The 18,509-nt window shown below is 36.8% G+C and overlaps 2 protein-coding genes, 1 non-coding gene and 1 pseudogene across 6 annotated transcripts; 2 read left to right on the top strand and 2 right to left on the bottom strand.

Annotated features, from left to right (window-relative positions):
• Positions 1 to 4,326: 4,326 nt before the first annotated feature.
• Positions 4,327 to 5,133, top strand: LOC142625286 (putative mitochondrial protein AtMg00310). The gene has a single exon (XM_075798970.1). The coding sequence runs from the start codon at positions 4,327 to 4,329 to the stop codon at positions 5,131 to 5,133; it is 807 nt and encodes a 268-aa protein (XP_075655085.1).
• A 141-nt stretch (positions 5,134 to 5,274) lies between these two features.
• Positions 5,275 to 10,156, top strand: LOC142623764 (uncharacterized). 4 transcript variants are annotated; one of them, XM_075797218.1, is made up of 4 exons: positions 5,275 to 7,273; positions 8,321 to 8,384; positions 9,411 to 9,675; positions 9,805 to 10,156. In XM_075797218.1, exon 1 carries the CDS (start codon positions 5,404 to 5,406, stop codon positions 5,917 to 5,919), a length of 516 nt encoding a protein of 171 aa, XP_075653333.1. In that variant the 5' UTR covers positions 5,275 to 5,403; the 3' UTR covers positions 5,920 to 7,273; positions 8,321 to 8,384; positions 9,411 to 9,675; positions 9,805 to 10,156. The 4 variants fall into 4 exon arrangements, with proteins under 4 accessions (XP_075653333.1, XP_075653331.1, XP_075653334.1 ...); XM_075797216.1 differs by having other exon boundaries at positions 9,411 to 9,655; XM_075797219.1 differs by having other exon boundaries at positions 9,411 to 9,631.
• LOC142623763 (1-deoxy-D-xylulose-5-phosphate synthase 2, chloroplastic-like) lies at positions 7,972 to 12,134 on the bottom strand (annotated as a pseudogene).
• Positions 12,135 to 17,582: 5,448 nt separating this feature from the next.
• LOC142626601 (small nucleolar RNA R71) lies at positions 17,583 to 17,691 on the bottom strand. Its single transcript, XR_012842588.1, has one exon. It is a non-coding gene; the product is annotated as a small nucleolar RNA R71 (small nucleolar RNA).
• Between the last annotated feature and the right edge of the window lie 818 nt (positions 17,692 to 18,509).

Here is an 18,509-nt window from a genome sequence, read left to right on the forward strand (position 1 = left end):
AATAGAATCTTACATCTAATGCTGTCAGTGTAATGGTTTAGTGGCACTGGTTTTTCCTACTAGAACTTATGTTTGAATATTTTGTTACCCTGTATCAAAAAAAAAAAAAAAAAAAATTGTTACCCGCTTGATTTAAAAAAAAAAAAAAAAAAAACTACATCTATGCAGTGCTGCCCAGATTAAGAAATACTAGCTTTTAAAAAGCCAAGAACTTCTATTCCTGAAGAAGAATTGAGGAGTACTCTTCTGAAGGTTGTTCAAGGTGAACAAGAAAAGAATATCGATGATCTTTTATGGCTTTCTGTCATTATTGAACCTCACAAGAAGTCTTCTTTTATAAACAAAAAGTATACCAAAAACTTTGTGCTAGGCTTTTGTAACAAACAACAATGTTCACTGAATTGGGGCAAAGGGGAGCCCAAAGACTAGGCCTCTTCACCACATCCAAAAAGGCAGGGTGATGAAGTCATGTTGATTGAAATATGAAAGGTAGTAGGGAAAGGGTGCAGGACAAAGGCATCTCTAGGATTTAAGCTTAGGCAATTCTTATTAGAGACATATACCTTTGAGTTCTTTACCCCCTTTACAAATTACAGAGGTTTAACCTAGTACCTGAATTATAGTAACTCAATAATTAATGGGCTATGTTCAAGTTTCAATTAATGTCACTTTTTTCAATGTCATACTATTCAATAATTTTTTATTGAATGTGTTTTTGGACAAATTTATCATTGGATTATGTTTTAACCTTTTACCCTACATGTTTGCAAGTTTTCAAGATCATTAGATTTTTATTATTATTATTTTTTATTATTTTTTGAGAAAGCAAACCCAGAAAGGACCCAATCATTAGAGATTAATAACCATCTCATCCAAAAAAATTTTAAAATTCAATTTTTTTTCAACTTTAAAATTATATACAAAATATGAAGTAATGGGTTGAATAATAAATAACATCCAATTAATACGAAATTTGACATGTGTATTAAAAAAAAAGTAATTCAATGGTAGGAATTTTAAAATATTAATTAAATAAAAAGTTATTAAGCGGTGTAACAAAAATTAAGAGTTATACCAAATATAACTTGATCTAAATTGGTAATTTATGAGATGCAAATTGTTTTTATTAAAATAATAATTAAGGGGAAATTACACTTTGCACTCTAAATTATTTAAATGTACACTTTGCACTCTAAACTATTTGAACGCATACTTTGCACCCTAAATTATCACATTTTACACCTCAGTGTTACTTCTCCTATTATATTTAACAAAATCCTTCTGCATATGACAAACACATGTATTTTGCTTAGGTGAAACAAAATTAAAAGACTGAAACACCCTTCTTCAAAATCAATTAAAACAAAAGCCAATTTTTTTCCACATCTCTCTCCTTGTCTCACATGCTTGCTAGTCTCTTCCTAGTTGGGGATTTAGGGCTTACAAAATGTGAATTTTTTCAGGATGATGAACACGAGCCACGTTTCAACACAAAAAGCCAAGCAAGTCCCACACATATAATCAAAACAGTGAAATATGATAGTAAAATTAAAGAAATCATGCTTCCACTAAGGTTGTCTTTTTCTTTTTTTTTCTTGGTACATCAACTCCTAGAGGTTTTATTATCCTTCCACTGTTTCCAATGGCCAACATATGGCCCATCATCTATTTCAGAAATGCTTGAAGGGGCTGATGGGGGAGATGGGGGAAGACCTATATAGATGAAAGAGATTCAGAAGTAAAAGTAAAGACACTGGAAGTAAAAACGAAAAACAAAATATTTTTTAAAGTAACTTCAAGATAGATACAGTGGACTGCTATTTTTCTCGCCGAGCTTAGTAACTTTCATGATTGTAACAAAAAGAAAAATGCTAAATCCCCATAAATAACCTGGGTAGTGAACATAGAATACATAGTAGGCACCAAAAACTAATGCCTTTATGGAATCCTATATGTGCCAAAATCTTTTATAGATAAAAAGTGCAGCAGTATCATTGAATTTTAATCTCTTAGGTACCAGAAGGTTTTGGGAAGAGGTTGGCACGCACATGAGACATAGTGAGAGAGACAAGGAGCAAGGTTGTAAATGAACCAAGCCGTTCATAAACAGCTCGGGCTTGGTTCGATAAAAAGCTCGTTCATGTTTGTTTGTTTATAAATAAGCCAAGCTTAAGCTTTCATTTTAGGTTTGTTTAATAAACGAACCGAGCCCGAGTAAAAAATATTGTTCATGAACAAGCTCGATACAAAAGTAATAAAACAAGTTGAGCCTATGCTTATTTATGAGTTTGGTAATAAAATTGATATGAATTTGAAAGTAAACTCATATCCTTTTAAGACTTTAATTAATTATAAGTTAAGACTACTCATCCAAACCAAAAATAGCGTAGAAAATAAACTTGATATAAGCTTGATAATATACTTATGTTGGATCTCAAGCTCAAAACCATGATATTAAGCTTGATTTTGGGCTTAATATAGAGTTTGAGCTTGGCTCGACTAATGAACCAAACCAAGTCAAGCCAAGCCGAGCTCAAGTTTTTATACTTAATAACAAGCTCAAGCTTTTATACTTAATAACAAGCTCAAGCTTGAACACTATTTGTAGGCTCATATCAAACTTAAGCCAAGCTTGAACATTTTACTTTTGCTGTCGAGCCGAGCTTGAACATTCACTACTCAACAAAGCTCAGCTCATTTACAGTCTTAAAGGAGAGAGATGTGGAAAAAATTGGCTTTTGGTTTAATTGATTTTGAAGAAAAGGAAAGAGATGTCGAAAAAGTTGGCTTTTGTTTTAATTGATTTTGAAGAAGGATGTTTCAATCTTTTAAGTTTGTTCCACTTAAGCAAAATGCATGTGCTTGTCACATGAAGTAGGATTTCGTTAAACATAACAGCAAAACTGACACTAGGGTGCAAAGTGTGATAAGTTTGATAGTTTAGGGTGTAAAGTGTGCATCTCAATGACGAAGACGGAGTTCTCCAAAGGAGTTCAAAATTTAGGTTTAGTTCAAAACTCAGACCATGTCAAACACTAAGTTCTTCCATTCGAAAGCATCTAAATGGCGAAGACGGAATTATTTTAAGGGCATCATGAATCCATAGGAGCAGTGGGTGGAAGAAGTGGAGGATATAGCCAGAGTTGCAATTGATTATTTTGATAATCTCTTTTATGCAGGTTCATGCAATCAAATGAAGGAATTCTTAAGCACAGTTTTGGCCAAAGTAACTACAGACATGCATGATATGCTTTTTAGGGATTTTACTGTTGCTGAAATCAAGGAAGCTGTATTTTAGATGGGGCCAACAAAGGCACCTGTACCTGATGGTATGAATGCCTTATTTTATAAAAAATTCTGGCATATTGTGGATGATGATGTAGTGAATGTCGTGTTAGATTTTTTGAATGATGGGGTTATGTTAGCTGATTTAAATCATACCAATATTGTGCTCATTCCTAAAGTGAAGAATCCAAAGAAAATGTCTGAATTTAGACCAATTAGCTTTTGTAATGTCATTTACAAGACTATTTCTAAGGTCCTTGCAAATAGATTGAAACATGTGCTTCTTGATATTATTTCTCCCACCCAGAGTGCTTTTGTGCCAGGTCGACTTATTACAGATAATGTGATTATGGCATATAAGGCTTTGCATTCTATGCATGCTAGGAAGAAGGGTAAAACAGGTTTTTTGGCTTTGAAGTTGGATGTTAGCAAAGCTTATGATCGAGTGGAATGACTATTCTTACAAGGTGTTATGCAGAAGTTAGGTTTTCCAGAAAAGTGGATTGGGAGAGTGATGACATGTGTCACCACCGCATCATTCTCTATTCTACTCAATGAAAGTCGTATGGGAATGTGCTTCCATCTAAGGGAATCCGTCAAGGAGATCCTCTCTCATCATACTTATTTCTGTTATGTGCAGAAGGATTTACATCTTTGTTGACAAAAGTAAAGACTGATGGGAAAATTCATGGAGCTTCCATTTGCAGAGGGGCGCTGAAAGTTTCTAACTTATTGTTTGCAGATGATTTCCTTTTGTTCTGCAAGGCAACACAATATGAGGTTGTGGTAGTCTTTGAGGTACTCCAGACCCATGCCAATGCTTCCGGACAATGCATAAATTTGGAGAAGTCTTCGGTCTTTTTCAGCGGCAACACTTCAGCTACCCAGAAGCAAGACATTTTAAGGATCTTGGGAGTGCAGGAAGTGAACCGGTTTGAGTCTTATTTGGGGCTGCCTACCTTAGTAGGGAGAATAAAGTATCATACGTTCTCATACTTGAAGGATAGGATATGGAAAAAACTGCAAGGATGAAAAGGAAAGATGTTATCTAAGGCTGATAAGGAAATTCTTATTAAAGCAGTGGCCCAGTGTATTCCTACTTACACCATGAGTGTTTTTCGACTCCCTTTAAAAATTTGTGATGAACTGGATGTAATGTGTGCTAAATTTTGGTGGGGACAGGTGGGGAATGAAAGGAAAATTCATTGGCAAAGATGGGAAAAATTGACACTATCTAAAAAGGAGGGAGGAATGAGTTTTAGGGATTTAAGGGCTTTTAATTTAGCTATGTTATCTAAACAAGGGTGGAGGTTGTTACATGATAATAATTCTTTAGTATTTCAATGTCTCAAAGCTAGATATTTCCCAAGAACTCACTTCTTTGATGCCAAGGAGTCCTCAAATTGTTCATTTGTTTGGAAGAGTATTGTGGCTGCTCTTCCTATCTTGAAGTCTGGGTGTTGTTGGAGAGTTAGGAATGGCCATTCAATTCGGATTCTAGGTGGTAAATGGACTCCGAATTATCCAACTAATGCGCCTTTGCATCTAGTTAAGGATGAAGTTCGAGAGGTGACTGTTGTTGAATTAATTGACCAAGAATTACACACATGGAGGGCTGATTTTATCATGGATATGTTTGAGAAAGAAGATGTCGAAGCTATATGTAGAATACAACTCAGCCAAAGACATGTGGAGGACCTTATGATCTGGATGCACCAAAAGAAAGGGATGTTTACTGTGAAATCTGCATACAAGGTAGCTAGGGAAGTTTTGAAAGGAGGAAGGGTAGCCGAGAGTTCAAGGGGCTGTATTGGGAAGGGAATTTGGTCTGCACTTTGGAAGCTTTGAATACCTAATAAAACTAAGGTATTTGGGTGGAGAGCTTGCAATGAAATCTTGCCAACAAAGTTGAACCTGTCTAAGAGAAGAGTCATTGATGATGCGTTGTGCCCAATTTGCTTGAGGTTTCCAGAATTAGTTGTCCATGCTCTTTGAGAATGTGATGCGGCTAGAGATGTGTGGTGGGGAAGCTTAAAAATTCTGCAGAAGGGAGGGTCGGGTATGGCTGACATGGTTCAATTAATGGAGTATTTGTTGGATCGGGTTGAGTCTTAAGATATGGAGGTAGTGCTTGTCCAAGCATGGCTGATTTGGAATCAAAGGAATCGGGTTGTGCATGGAGGTAAGTTCCATGATCCGGGATGGTTGAACAATCGGGCAAGGGTGCTTCTTGAGGAATTTCGGACTGCTTCAGCTTTGATGGGACCTGCATATGGAAGGCAGTCTACTCGAGATACCTGGCAGCCCCCTCCATCTTTGGTTTTCAAGCTTAACTTTGATGTAGCCTTGTTCTCGACCCTCAACAGTTTTGGCTTTGGAGCAGTCATCCGGAATGAGAAAGGTGAGGTTACGGCAGCCATGGCAGCAAAGGGACCTGAGGTATTTTGCAGCGAGGAAGCTGAGTTACTTGCATGTAGAAAAGCTATTGAATTTTCTGTTGATGCAGGCTTCTCTGAATTAGTCATTGAAGGGGATAATAGCTCTGTTATGAAAGTTATTTCAGCAATGCAGGATGATCATTCTATGCTTGGGAATGTAATTGGAGACATTCATTATTTGATTGGGAATTTATAGTGGGTAAGGATTGAATGTATTAAGAGAGGGGGAAATAAGGTTGGTCATGAGTTAGCTTCATTTGCTAGGAATATTAGTCATGATTTGTTTTGGATGGAAGATATTCCTCCAATAGCTAGAGAAGCCTTGTACAAGATTCTAATTTCTCTGTTTACTTGAATGAAATGGTTCTGCTTCACAAAAAAAAAAAAAAAAAAAAAAAACTCCTTTGGAGTCCTTGTACAGTACAAAATTAACCTTCTGAGGCTTTACTCTTCTTTGATTCAACTATGTATAAAGGGAAAGTCGTTAAAAGACTTGGGGATATCGCAGACCCACATGGATGAGTGCGTTTAAAGTGCGGTAGAGTAGAGGATGCTCGTAGAGCGTTTGATGATTTGCCTAAAAGAAATATGGTTACTTGGAATTCAATGGTTCTTCTTACCTTAGTCATAGGAAGAGTAAAGAAACTATTGGGCTTTATAAGATCATGGTTTTGGAGGCCTTTTCTGATCTGCGTCTTGTATGTGAAGGCCAGAGAGCTCATGGGTTGTCAGTCAATTTTGGGTTTGGAGATTTTGAATGTGTTTGGTGGTTGATGGGATGTTCTGGGAGGCTTGAAGTGGCTGAAATTTGAGTAGAACATTGTAAGAAATCAGGATGTGGTACTGTGAAGAGCACCATTAGGTGAGTGTAAGATTCATGGGGAGGTGGAGATGGCAGAAAGAGTTGTGAATAGAGTGCTGACTCTCTCTAGGGGATGACAGTTATAATGCACTGCTTTCGAATTTTTACGCTTTGAGTGGTAATTGAAGCCACTATATTGAGGTGAAAAATGCAATGGAAATGAAGTTGAAGGAGTATTTAATGAGTTCCGCTGATATTATTAAATATGTTCATACTTCCAAAGTGGAAGATTGATCCCACGAAAGATTAAACAGATATGCAACAGGAAAAAAAAAAAATCAAGACTATGTTCCTGATACAAGATTTGTATTGCGGGACTTGGATGAGGAGGAGGAGGGTGTTACTTTATTATGATAGCCTTTGCCCTATGGAGGACCAGTGAGAAGACTTTGTATTATAATCCTTAAGAATCATTGAGTTTGTGAATATGCTCACACTGGGATTAGATTTTCCTCCAAAGTAATCGGAAGAGATAATTGCTAGAGATGCTGAGAGGTGACATCATTTTTAAGATGGACATGTTCCTGTGGAGAGTATTTGTGAATCCCATTTTTGATTCTAAGCTCCACCATGACATTTAGTCAATTCTCCCTTTAAATCTCCAGATATTATTGATTCATGAACAGAGTGTAGAAAGCTGCTGGCTAATGATTGATCCACATGAATCCGTTTCTCAGAATTGAGACAGGTAAGAACCTAAATTTGAAAGGTTTTTCATACTTGATTGAAGTTGCTCATTAAATTAATGGAAACTAGATAAACTTATGGAAGTCTTAAGTATGATATGCTCTTATTACTTATCAATAAGTACGTACAACATGCTCCTTTGGCCATAACTGAAACAAACAAAAAATTATAGAAGAAAAGGAGGCAGTGCTGAGCATGTCCTCCCTTCTTGCATTTCATATGATTTTGAGCAATTTAATGTTTTATACTTCGTCCAAAGTATAGAAAATAGGAATTCATAGAATCATACATTATGCCTGTATTCCAATTATAACCAAGCAACATTTCATTGGATCCTTTTATTTATTTATTTATTTATTCTTAGAGTTAAGTTCTCTGAATTATTTATGCATTTATAAATTAAGGAACAGAATAAATGAAGCCATATGTGAAATTTGGATTCATCTTAGATACCTAAATTCAGTAACATGCTGCAGAATTGTAAGTACTGAAGATCTCAGAGTTTTGGAATTTGGGCTTGTTGCACCCTTGTATTTCGATATTTGCTTAAAATGGTAGCTCGTTTTTGCTGCCCTCAGAATGCTTAAACAACCGTCTGAAGATAAATCAAACTTGTGGGGGAAAAACAATGCTTATGCATGCACTAAAGGGTGAAAGCCCTGAATGTTAAAATCATATTCTTTGAAAAGTAAGCCGGAAAACAAAATAGTAACCTCATTACAAACTAAATACTTTAAATTTATGAACCAAAAACAAATATACAATTAGACCTCTGAATGGACAAAGTCATCCTCGCACAGAAGTCATCCGCTAATTTGTCATAAGGTGGTTGTTGGTGACGTGAAGGGATTCCTCATTCTAGAAATTTATGTTTTTCTATGTAGATCAGTGATGAATTGATTAATGATGTCCTCATCACTTTCTCAATCCCGGCCCTATTGTTGACATGTAGCCATTTCTACTATTTAGTCTGTAGATATGCCTACGATTTGGATGGTTGGCTGATCCACCAAGTAGTTCACTTTGGAACTTATTAATTGATTCTCAGGAACATTGTAAGCTACTGGCCAATGATTGGCGTACATGGATGTGTTTCTCCGTATTGGAAACAGGTTAGGACCCAAACTTATGTTTAATCTAGACTTCAGTTAATTGTGTGATTGTAAATGATCTTTATGTAACTTCATATGTTCCATCTGTTAAATAACAACAGAAACAGAAAAAAAAAAGTACATTATGACCTAAACGAGTTTCACTGAGTTGGATTTTCACAAGCTGCTCCACCAAGAGACCTAAAATCATTCCTTCTAGTGATCTCAATAACTTTTAACTCTCTCTCTCTCTCTCTCTCTGTCTCTCTCTCTCTCTCTCTCTCTCTCTCTCTCTCTCTCTCTCTGAGAGAAAGAGAAGGGGGTTTGGAAATTTTTACAACTCTCACGAATGGAGCTTCGTTCTATGCGTCACTTTAATTGAAGAGCTTCTTTTGGCCTTCCCAAGAGAGATAAGATTGTTGCTGAGATATGACTTGCGGAGAGACCAACTTCCTCAATCTGATCTTATGGTGATCCATGGTCAATATATCTATCAGGAAGCACCATTGCTCTCAACTGCAAAAAAAGCTCTAAAAAAAATTAGAACTCGAAAAAAATAAAAATAAAACAACAGTAACAACAAAGCTTTAGTCCCAAAACCTTGATAGGGAGTTTGAAGTATCTAACATTGAAGGAAATTACCTTGAGGGGTCCATCTAGAATACCGGTTAAGCTTAGGTAGTGTGATACATGAGATCCAAAACCTCCAATTGAACCCTCTTCCACTGTAATTAGGATTTCATGTTCATTAGCCAATTGCTTGATGAGATCTGTGTCCAAAGGTTTACAAAATCTTGCATCAGCCACTGTCACAGATATGTCTATGCTTTTCAGAATATTTGCTGCTTGCAGGCATTGTTGAACCACAGAACCATATCCCAAAAGAGCAACTCTGCATCCTTCCAACAGTATTCTGCCCTTTCCAATCTATTCAATATTTGAAAAATTAAAAACGGTTAATTTATTTGTTTGTTATGTAAGCTCTCTTTTATATGTTAAATGGTTAATTAAGCTAACCTCAAGAGGTGTTCCCTTGTTATTAAGCAGAAGAACTGCTCCAATACCATTGCCTCTTGGAAACCTGAAGCAGCTGGGTCTGTCATCTATGACTGCCGCTGTGGCAACCATGTGCATCAGTTCAGCTTCATCACAGGGAGCCATGACCACTATGTTAGGCAAGCAAGCCATGTATGTAATATCAAATGCTCCACAATGGGTGGCTCCATCTGCACCAACCAAACCAGCTCAATCCATTGCGAAGCGGACTGGTAGTTTTTGAAGATCCACATCATGTACCACCTTCATTCCCATTGTAAAATATTAGTTTGAAATTCTGCAATGAAAGTCTGAAAACACAATAAAAATTTAAAAAGAAAACCAATCCTTGTCAATTTTGTCTACTGTAATATTATCACCTCACCTGGTCATACCCGCGTTGCAGGAATGACGAGTAGATAGCACAGAATGGCTTGAGGCCCTCTGTGGCCAAACCAGCTGCAAATGTCACAGCATGCTGCTCAGCGATCCCCACATCAAAGCAGCAATTTGGAAACTTCTTCTGGAAATAATTGAGACCAGTCCCACCACCCATTGCTGCATGGATGGCTACAATCTTGTTGTCTGCTTCAGCTTCTTTAATTAGAGATTCAGCAAAGTACTGAGTATATGCAAGTGTTGTGGATTTGGTTTTAAATTGCTGGCCTGTTTTGGGATCAAACTTGACAACCCCTGTAAGCATAACAGAATAAGAACCTTCTTAAGAACTCAAATAAACAAGACGATGGATTATAAAATTTCAGTCTCACAATGCATTTTATCAGGTGCTGCCTCAGCTGGTGGATAGCCCTTCCCTTTCTCTGTCACTATGTGGATCAAAACAGGCCCTGGAGCAGGCATTGCTTTTATTTTTTGAAAAATGGTGACTAAATCTTCAACATTATGACCTTCCACAGGACCAATGTAATATAGTCCAATTTCCTCGAAGAGAGTAGACCCAGAGGCACTAATCATACCCTTGCATATTCATCTACCTTCGCAGCTACTTGATGTGCTTGCCCTCCAATTTGCTTTGTGATGCTCTTTTAACATATAAAGTACTAGTGATTATCTTTTCAGATATTATAAGGGAGATGTATGGAATTGGAATAGGAAGGCAACATGTTTAAGCTTAGAGGTTTACTTTTGCTGCTTCACGAAGTTTGCGGAAGTTGGTGCTTGCTTGGAGCTTCGCTAAAGCACTGCTGAGGGCTCCCACTGGAGTTGCAGGGCCATCAAGTGTAGCTGTGGGTAAAGAGACTTGCTTCTTGTCATTCAGTACAACGATCAGGTTAAAATCAAGATATCCTGCATTGTTCATGGCCTCATATGCTTGCCCTGCAGTCATGGCTCCATCTCCAATCACTGAAATGACATTGTTCTTCTTCCCTAAAAGATCCCTCGCAACTGCCATGCCTGCCATTTTTATTTTTTATTACAAGAAGATGATCATTGAACCTAGAAATTTTCTTGTATGTATCTCAAATTTACATTTATATAATAGAGAAAAGGAGTGAAAAAAGAAAAGGTGAGATCCTACACACCAAGGCCAGCAGATATGCTTGTAGAACTATGCCCTGCACCAAAAGCATCATAAATGCTCTCGTCCCTTTTAGGAAACCCTGAAAGCCCAGAAGTTTTCCTTATGGTGTGCATCCTTGACCTCCTTCCTGTAAGAATTTTATGTGGGTATGTCTGCAAGACTTACTTTTTAGAACCTTTGGCTCAGCACATTGAAATACTATTTTCTAAAAAAATTGTTCTGAATAGAACAAATCAACTTTTTTAAGGAAATAAAATTGCTTACCTGATGCCCCACATCCCATATGATTTTGTCTTCAGGGGTGTTAAACACATGATGCAGGGCCACTGATAACTCCACTACTCCTAAGCTTGAACTAAGATGCCCACCTATCTTTGATACTGTGTATACTATATCTGCTCTAAGCTCTGCAGCTAGTTGTTCAAGATCCTGAGAATATATTTTAATTAATTAATGATAACCAAAAACAAAAAGAAGTGGAAAGAATAAAAAAGACAAAAAAACTTTGGGCAGGCTGTGAACAAGTAGACTAATTAGCTAGTCTTGATTTATTGAATTCAACATGCAAGTGACCGGATAAAAAAAAGAAAAAAAAAAAAGAAACCCATTAACAGAAAAAGATGATCACCATGATGAATGATGATACATAATTACAGTATAGTTTACCTGTGTGGATAGATTCTTCATGTGAGCCGGGTAATTAATAGTGTCCAGCAATGGCGTGGTGGGTTTTTCGCCTGAGAAATTGATCTTCCGTTCGTCTTTTTCTTTCCATATCATCTTCCCTCCCTTACCATCTGAGCTATTAATTAGAGAAGCTCTCAAGCAGGACTGTAACACATCATTAACCACGATTGCATCATTGATAATCATGGCTTTGAGATCATAAAACTCACAAATAGAAAAAGAAACACTAAAACAATGATCTTAAGATAACTTCAAAAGTGAGAAACATTATGCTTATAAAGCACCAAAGAAATGAAACCATACTTGGCAAGAACTAGCTAACAGAAGAGGGAACGAAAGGAATATGTGATTTTTATTCACCTGGTTTCTGTAACTAGGATTTGGCCTTGGTGACTTAAGGTGTTGAAAGATAGATTGGTTTGGTCTAATGAAACACCCAGATACCGCCATAGGTAAGCCAATATTGCCAGAGCCTAGAGAAATGAAGTGGGACTGAGAAGGCTATGTGCACTTCAGAGTTTAAACTTTTAAAGACGGGGGTACAAGAATCAAGTTTATATATAGTAGGCGAAGGACAGAGAGAGAGCCACCTACGTGGCATAATCACTTGAACGATTTTTTTGAGAAACTAAGAGTAAACGGTAATAATAATAAAATTTTAAAAAAATTTATCAAATAGATTACATGTTCTCTGTGCTTTTAATGTCAAATTTCATATCAATCAGATGCTATTTATTATTCGATTCAAAAACTTATATTTTATGTATAAATAGCATGTAATCCATGCAAACGCATGAATATATTTAAAATTAAATACAATTTTTATTATAAAATCAATATATATATATAAAAGCAGAGACCTCATGCAGAAGTGCATGAGGTTCTGCCACGTGGCGCTTTGTATGAGTACTTTCTCATTTAGCTTTTCACCTCTCATCTTCTTATTAATAATTAGTTTAAGCCATAAATGTAGAAAATTAAAAAATTTGGTTCTACTCCCTTTTTCAACTTCTTGAACTCTTCACTTTTAATTTCATTAATTTAATAAATGAAAGGTTTTCTCCATTCAATGTTATTTTTCATGTTATTTTATATATTCCAATTTCACAAAATATCAAAAGGCCAAAAGAAAAATAGGACTGGAGAGATAGACAGACAAAGAGTATGAAATTGCTTTTGGCTTCAGGTGCATATGCTCTAAACTCCTTAACAACATTATCAAAGCTTGATACAATGCTTTCACAACATATGGGGTTTCTAAAAGGTATGTGTTTTTTGTTTTTATTTATATTTTTGGAAAGTGTTTAATCTTTGTAAGTGATTAAGGTACTCAGATGTAAGTATAATTAAACTTAAGATACGAAATAGTATAAGTTTATATTTCCCTATTCAATTATTGTTTTTTTTTAATCTCTTCATATGTATATTTAGTTTTAAGAATTAGAAACCTTAAATCTTAGATGTTTAGAATTCAAAAGTTCATGTGTTTTCTTTAAAAAAAAAAAAATAAATACTTCTTAAAAAAGAAAATGAAATAATAAAAAAATTTATATTGGAAACAGTCAAATGTAAGAACTATATACATGTACACGTGATCAAACAAAAAAGGGCATGTAGTGACATTTTTAGAGTCTAATTAATTATTGTTACTTATGAATATATTGTGTTACAATTTTTTTTCATTCATTATTTTAGTGATGTATAATACATAATTGAAATTAATTTTCCAAACATTATAATACACATGAGTATTATAAAATAACTAATAACGAACACGCGCATCGCGCGGGACATCCGCTAGTTATAAATAATTAGTCAAATTATTATATAAAAAAAGCATGTAGCACATGCATATATATGGATACTGTGGGGTACAGAAATTCCAGTAAAGTAATTGCACCACGTGTCATACCCATGGCCGAGAAGGGTCATTATCCTACCGAGGAGGCCACGCCCTCGAATAGTAAGGTCACATCAATAGCACGACATTAGAGGAGGTCGTACTATAGAGAAAGAGTTTCGGGGAAGGAGCTAGCACTGACATGACTGAAGGGTTGGTGACTACCACTACATTTAATGCATCCCACCAAACCTCCTGGCTGCATTTATGTGAAGAAGACCCCTAAACAGTGTTGCCTTGACTGCCGCAACTCACAAGGGGTTTGAGAAAGCGTCTGATGAGACAGACACTTAAGTAGTGGCCTAGATAATCAACAAATGAAAGGCTAGGCTAAGATCATCTAAGAGGAGATATATAATATAAGGGATCCTCCAAAGGAGAGGGGGGGGGGTAACAAAGTGAAAGAAAAGACTGTAGTAGCAAGAACTAGACATGTAATCAACTTCAATAAGGAAGTATATATAAGATTCAGTCTCCTCGGATTATGCCGATGACGATTTACTTTGAGCATAACCATTTTATTCTTGTTTACTTATCATCTGGGCTCATGACCATTATTATCTGATTCATTAAAGCCTAATTTTTCAGCCCACTCTCTAGAAATTCATTGTATTAGGCTCTTTGGACCAAGATCCTTTTCCCTTTAGGTAATGGTACCAAATTGTGCCCCTACAATTGGCGCCGTCTGTGGGAAATTACTTGAGCTTTAGTGAAAACAACATATAATCATGGTGGGCTCAGGGCCAAATTGGGAAGAGTCCGTTGGGTCCCAGCGTCAAGATCCGTTTCTCAACCTTGAGCGAAGGAGGGACCGGGAAGTGAGCGTGCATACCACACACACCAGTAGGAGCCAGTCTAGGAGTGGGAGCCATGTCTCCCATGAGGCAACTACCAGAAGCATGCAATTAGAAATTGATCGTTTAAGAAGAAAGCTGCACTGAGAGCGACGTAGAGGAACTCCTTCAAGTTCTAACCATTCTTCTGATGGTGATAATGATCATAGTTACCGGCACAGGTCAAGGACTCCTCCTAGCGCATCTTTTTCATGCGACGAGAAGCGTCGTGATAGGCGGGAGTGCAGCTGGAACTTTACGAATATCTGGAGGGTAGTAGACGTTCTCAGCCTTCCTCTACTCCAAGGTAGCAGGGACTCCTGCCAAGTTGAGGGCTTCTATCCACACCACCTGGCAGTAGTCCCTGTAGACGTCAGTCAGCTTCTCTGCCAAGCAGATTTCGGTCTCTTCCACCCCAACGTTATAGTATGCTTGCGCCGAGGCCTTCGTAGCTTCCTTGATCATTTGAGCATCTTCCTTGGCCCTGGCCAGTTCAGCCTTTAACTCCAAGACCTGTTGTTTTGTTGTGGCCAGCTCTATCTCAATGTGATAGAGCTTTTGCTCCTTAGCTTGGTCCTGGGCATTCTTCAGGCCAGCCTCAGCACTCCTCTGCGCCTTCTCCTCAGCTGTCAGCTTTGTGGTGAGCTCTTGGTTATTTTGCTCAGCGGCTCCCAGGGCCTTGTCGGCCTCGGCGTGAAAGTTGGCCTCGACCCTAGCCTCATTCCGGGCATCCTTCACCCATTCCTCAGCAGTAAACACCTCTTGGATGGCCTGCACAACAACGACAGACAAGCATGCTATTAAAAAAAAGAAAAAGAAAGAGATAACCTAACATGATGTCAGTAAGGCAGTCCGAAGAACTTACCAAGGCTAGATCCCTTTTCAGGGACAGAAAGAGGTCTGGCTGCCTCATTTTATTCAATGCAGCCATGTCCTTAGGCAAAAGGAGGGGCTACTCTAGGGCGTCGACTAGGTAGTGGGAATTCCTTTTCTGGAACTCCTTGATGGTGGAGTTCCGGGGAATGGCTGCCCCGTCCAGCTCCAGCTAAAGGTCTCAGGCGGGGTTTTAGTGGCACACCTCGGCTACATCCTGATCCTCCCTACTCTCAACTAAGGAGGCCCGCACTTGGCCCTTGACCATTTTTTGCTGTTTTGTGATGTGCATTGATAATAGCTTAATTTTGCATATTTATATCATTGTTAGAAAGCATTATCATATTTATTTTGAGGTAATTCATGCATTTTATATTTGGTTTTGGAATAATGGTGAATAATCAATTTTGTGCTTAATTGAATCTTATTGCGTGAATTTATCTTTTGCAGGAGAAGGGAATTAAATAAGTGGAATTGTGCAAAGAAGAAAGCTAATGGACTTTAATTTTACAAGGGCCATGATGAAGTTAAAGAAGACCAACCCAATTAAATTTAAGTCCAATTGGAGCAGGGAATCAAAAGAAATTTGCATCAAATCCAAGTTCAATTCGGATTAGGATTTCAGCCTGCACATCAGTTAGTATTTTTGGCATAGCTTTTGGCTCAGATGTCCAATCGAGATGATCCAAGTTGGGTTGGAAAGTTAACTTAAAGGGCTACAACTTTGTAGTTTACCAAAAGTCCGAATTCTGACGTTAAATGGGCCAAAATTGTCGGTTAATTGAAGCCTAAAAATCTGGAATTTTCCCCAAACGGGAATTCAACTTGTAATAGGATTCCTTGACCTATTTAAAGGCTTTTTAGGGCAAAATTCAAAGGGGGCTAGTGCTAGGGCTGGGGGCTGAACATAGAGAGTGCGGCTACTTCTTTGGTTTTCTTCCATGACAGTTAGTTTTATTTTATTTGTCTAGTTTAATGTTTAGTATTTTATTATTGTGTTTTATTTTAATTACTATGAATAGCTAAATTTATAATTAGGGTTGAGGATGAAACCTTTTTAAGGATTATTAGTAATATTTATGTGATTTGATTTTTCCCACAATAGTTGTTCTTTAATGATTTAAATTGTTCTTGTTTCATATCAATTGACTAAGATGAGATTTTAGATATGAGTTCAATCATGTTTTTCTCATGATTTAAGATTTGTCTTAATTAATTGAATGCTTGGTTTATTAATTTTTGATTATAAAATTGGATATCGCTTGTGATTTATCTGTCAATGGATACAATTTATGATTTGATTTTTAGAATTGGATATATCTTGTGATTTGTTTGGCTATGGATACAATTGATGATTTGATTTTATACTTAAGAAGCAAAGAAGAACATGCTTTTGATTTTTAAAATAAGGATTTTAATGAGAATATTTTCCATGATAGCAAGATTGATTTCTAGATTATCATGTAGTAGTTGGGAAAAATTAATGATCATAAATATATACTGATATGACTTACAAGGCGGATTCCAAAACCTTAATTCCTTTCCCTTGATTGTTTACATCTTTTTATTGCTTTATATCTTTTGCTTAGTTTCACTATTTGCTTATTTTATTTAATTTCAAAACAACCAATTTTTATTAAACTTGCTTAGGATTAATTTGGTTAAGATTTGATTAATTTTCCTACATTCATTCAAGTCCCTGTGGGTTCGACCTCGTTCTTGTCAAACTATACTTCGGTACGGTTCGTACACTTGCGAGTATTTTAAAATTTCACAAGAAGTTTTTGGCGCCGTTGCCGGGGACTTGGTTAGGAAAATAAATTAAGTCTTAATTGAATTTTTTCTTTTACTAGTTGTAGTTAATTTTTTTTTTTTAAACAAAAAACAAAAAATTCTTTGTGCATGGTGTATGAGAACTTGGATACGTGATAAAGAAAATCATCTTGTTAGTTTTGATTATTCATCCACAATGGGAGAAACAGGAGATGATTCAAAAACTCTTAGAGAGTTATTCTCACCCATAACCACCAACCCTCCATCTTGCATAGTATTGCCTACAACCACTGCTGCACATTTTGAGTTAAAGCCACAAATAATCCATCTTCTTCCTACTTTTCATGGATTGGATAGAGAAGATCCTTATATGCATGTGAAGGATTTTCTTGAGATTTGTGCTACTTGTGAGTTCCATAATTTCACTGATGAGTCCGTTTGCTTGCGTTTATTCCCTTTTTCCTTGAAGGAAAAGGCAAAAGCATGGCTTAATTCTTTGTCACCTGGATCTATCACTTCATGGGAACTATTGGTCACAAAATTCCTCTCTAAATTTTTCCCAATGGCCAAGACCAATGCTTTGAGGAGAGAAATTGCAGATTTTTATCAAGATGAACAAGAGAAATTTTATGAGAGTTGGGAGAGATTTAAGGACTTGATCTTAAAGTGTCCCCATCATGGTTTTGAAACATGGAGACTAGTACAATATTTTTATAATGGTTTGACTCAGACTAATCGTAACATGATTGAGTCCATGAATGGTGGTGGATTTTTGAGTCTTGTAGATGATGAGGCATACAAATTTCTTGAGAATTTTTCTGAAAGTTCACAACAATGGGATTTTTCCAACCGTAAAGAGAGATCTGCCCCTGGAATTAAGAAAGGAGGATTGTATGAAGTTAGTGAAGATTTAGACATAAAAACTAGGTTGGACAATCTCACTCGTAAGGTTGAGGCTTTAGCTTTAGGTAGAGGGATGAATTTTGTCAATCAAGTTCAAAGTGAAACATACTCTATTTGTGCAAGTCCTATGCATACAACACAAATGTGTCCTTCTACAGTTGGGTACCTTGATTTTTATATTGAGCAAGCAAATTCACTGAATAATTATGAAAAACCATTTGCTAGTCCATTTTCAGAGACATACAATCCAAATTGGAGGAACCATCCTAATTTCTCATGGAGGCAAAATCAGCCTCCCACAAATGTAGGTGGACAACAAGTGCATCAACAAAGTCAATTTCGTCCACCTACTCAAGCATATCCTCCCATTCCTCAATCACCTCCTCAGTTTGTAGCACCACCAAGACAACAATCATCATTGGAGGAGTCTCTCAAAACTTTCATGCAATCAACTAGTCAAGCCATTCAAGAGATGAAAAGTTCCACCCATTTGAATACTCAAGCTATTTCAAAGTTGGAAAATTAAGTTGGCCAGCTAGCAACCCAAGTTGGAGAGAGGGAAAAAGGAAAGTTTCCTAGTCAACCTATACCTAACCCAA

This window comes from Castanea sativa, chromosome 2 (genome assembly GCF_040712315.1).
Source record: "Castanea sativa cultivar Marrone di Chiusa Pesio chromosome 2, ASM4071231v1".
NCBI lineage: Eukaryota > Viridiplantae > Streptophyta > Magnoliopsida > Fagales > Fagaceae > Castanea > Castanea sativa.

Coding starts and splice junctions, on each gene's coding strand:
- LOC142625286 (XM_075798970.1), top strand. CDS start 4,327: ATGTTATCTAAGGCTGATAAGGAAATTCTTATTAAAGCAGTGGCCCAG.
- LOC142623764 (XM_075797218.1), top strand. CDS start 5,404: ATGGAGGTAGTGCTTGTCCAAGCATGGCTGATTTGGAATCAAAGGAAT.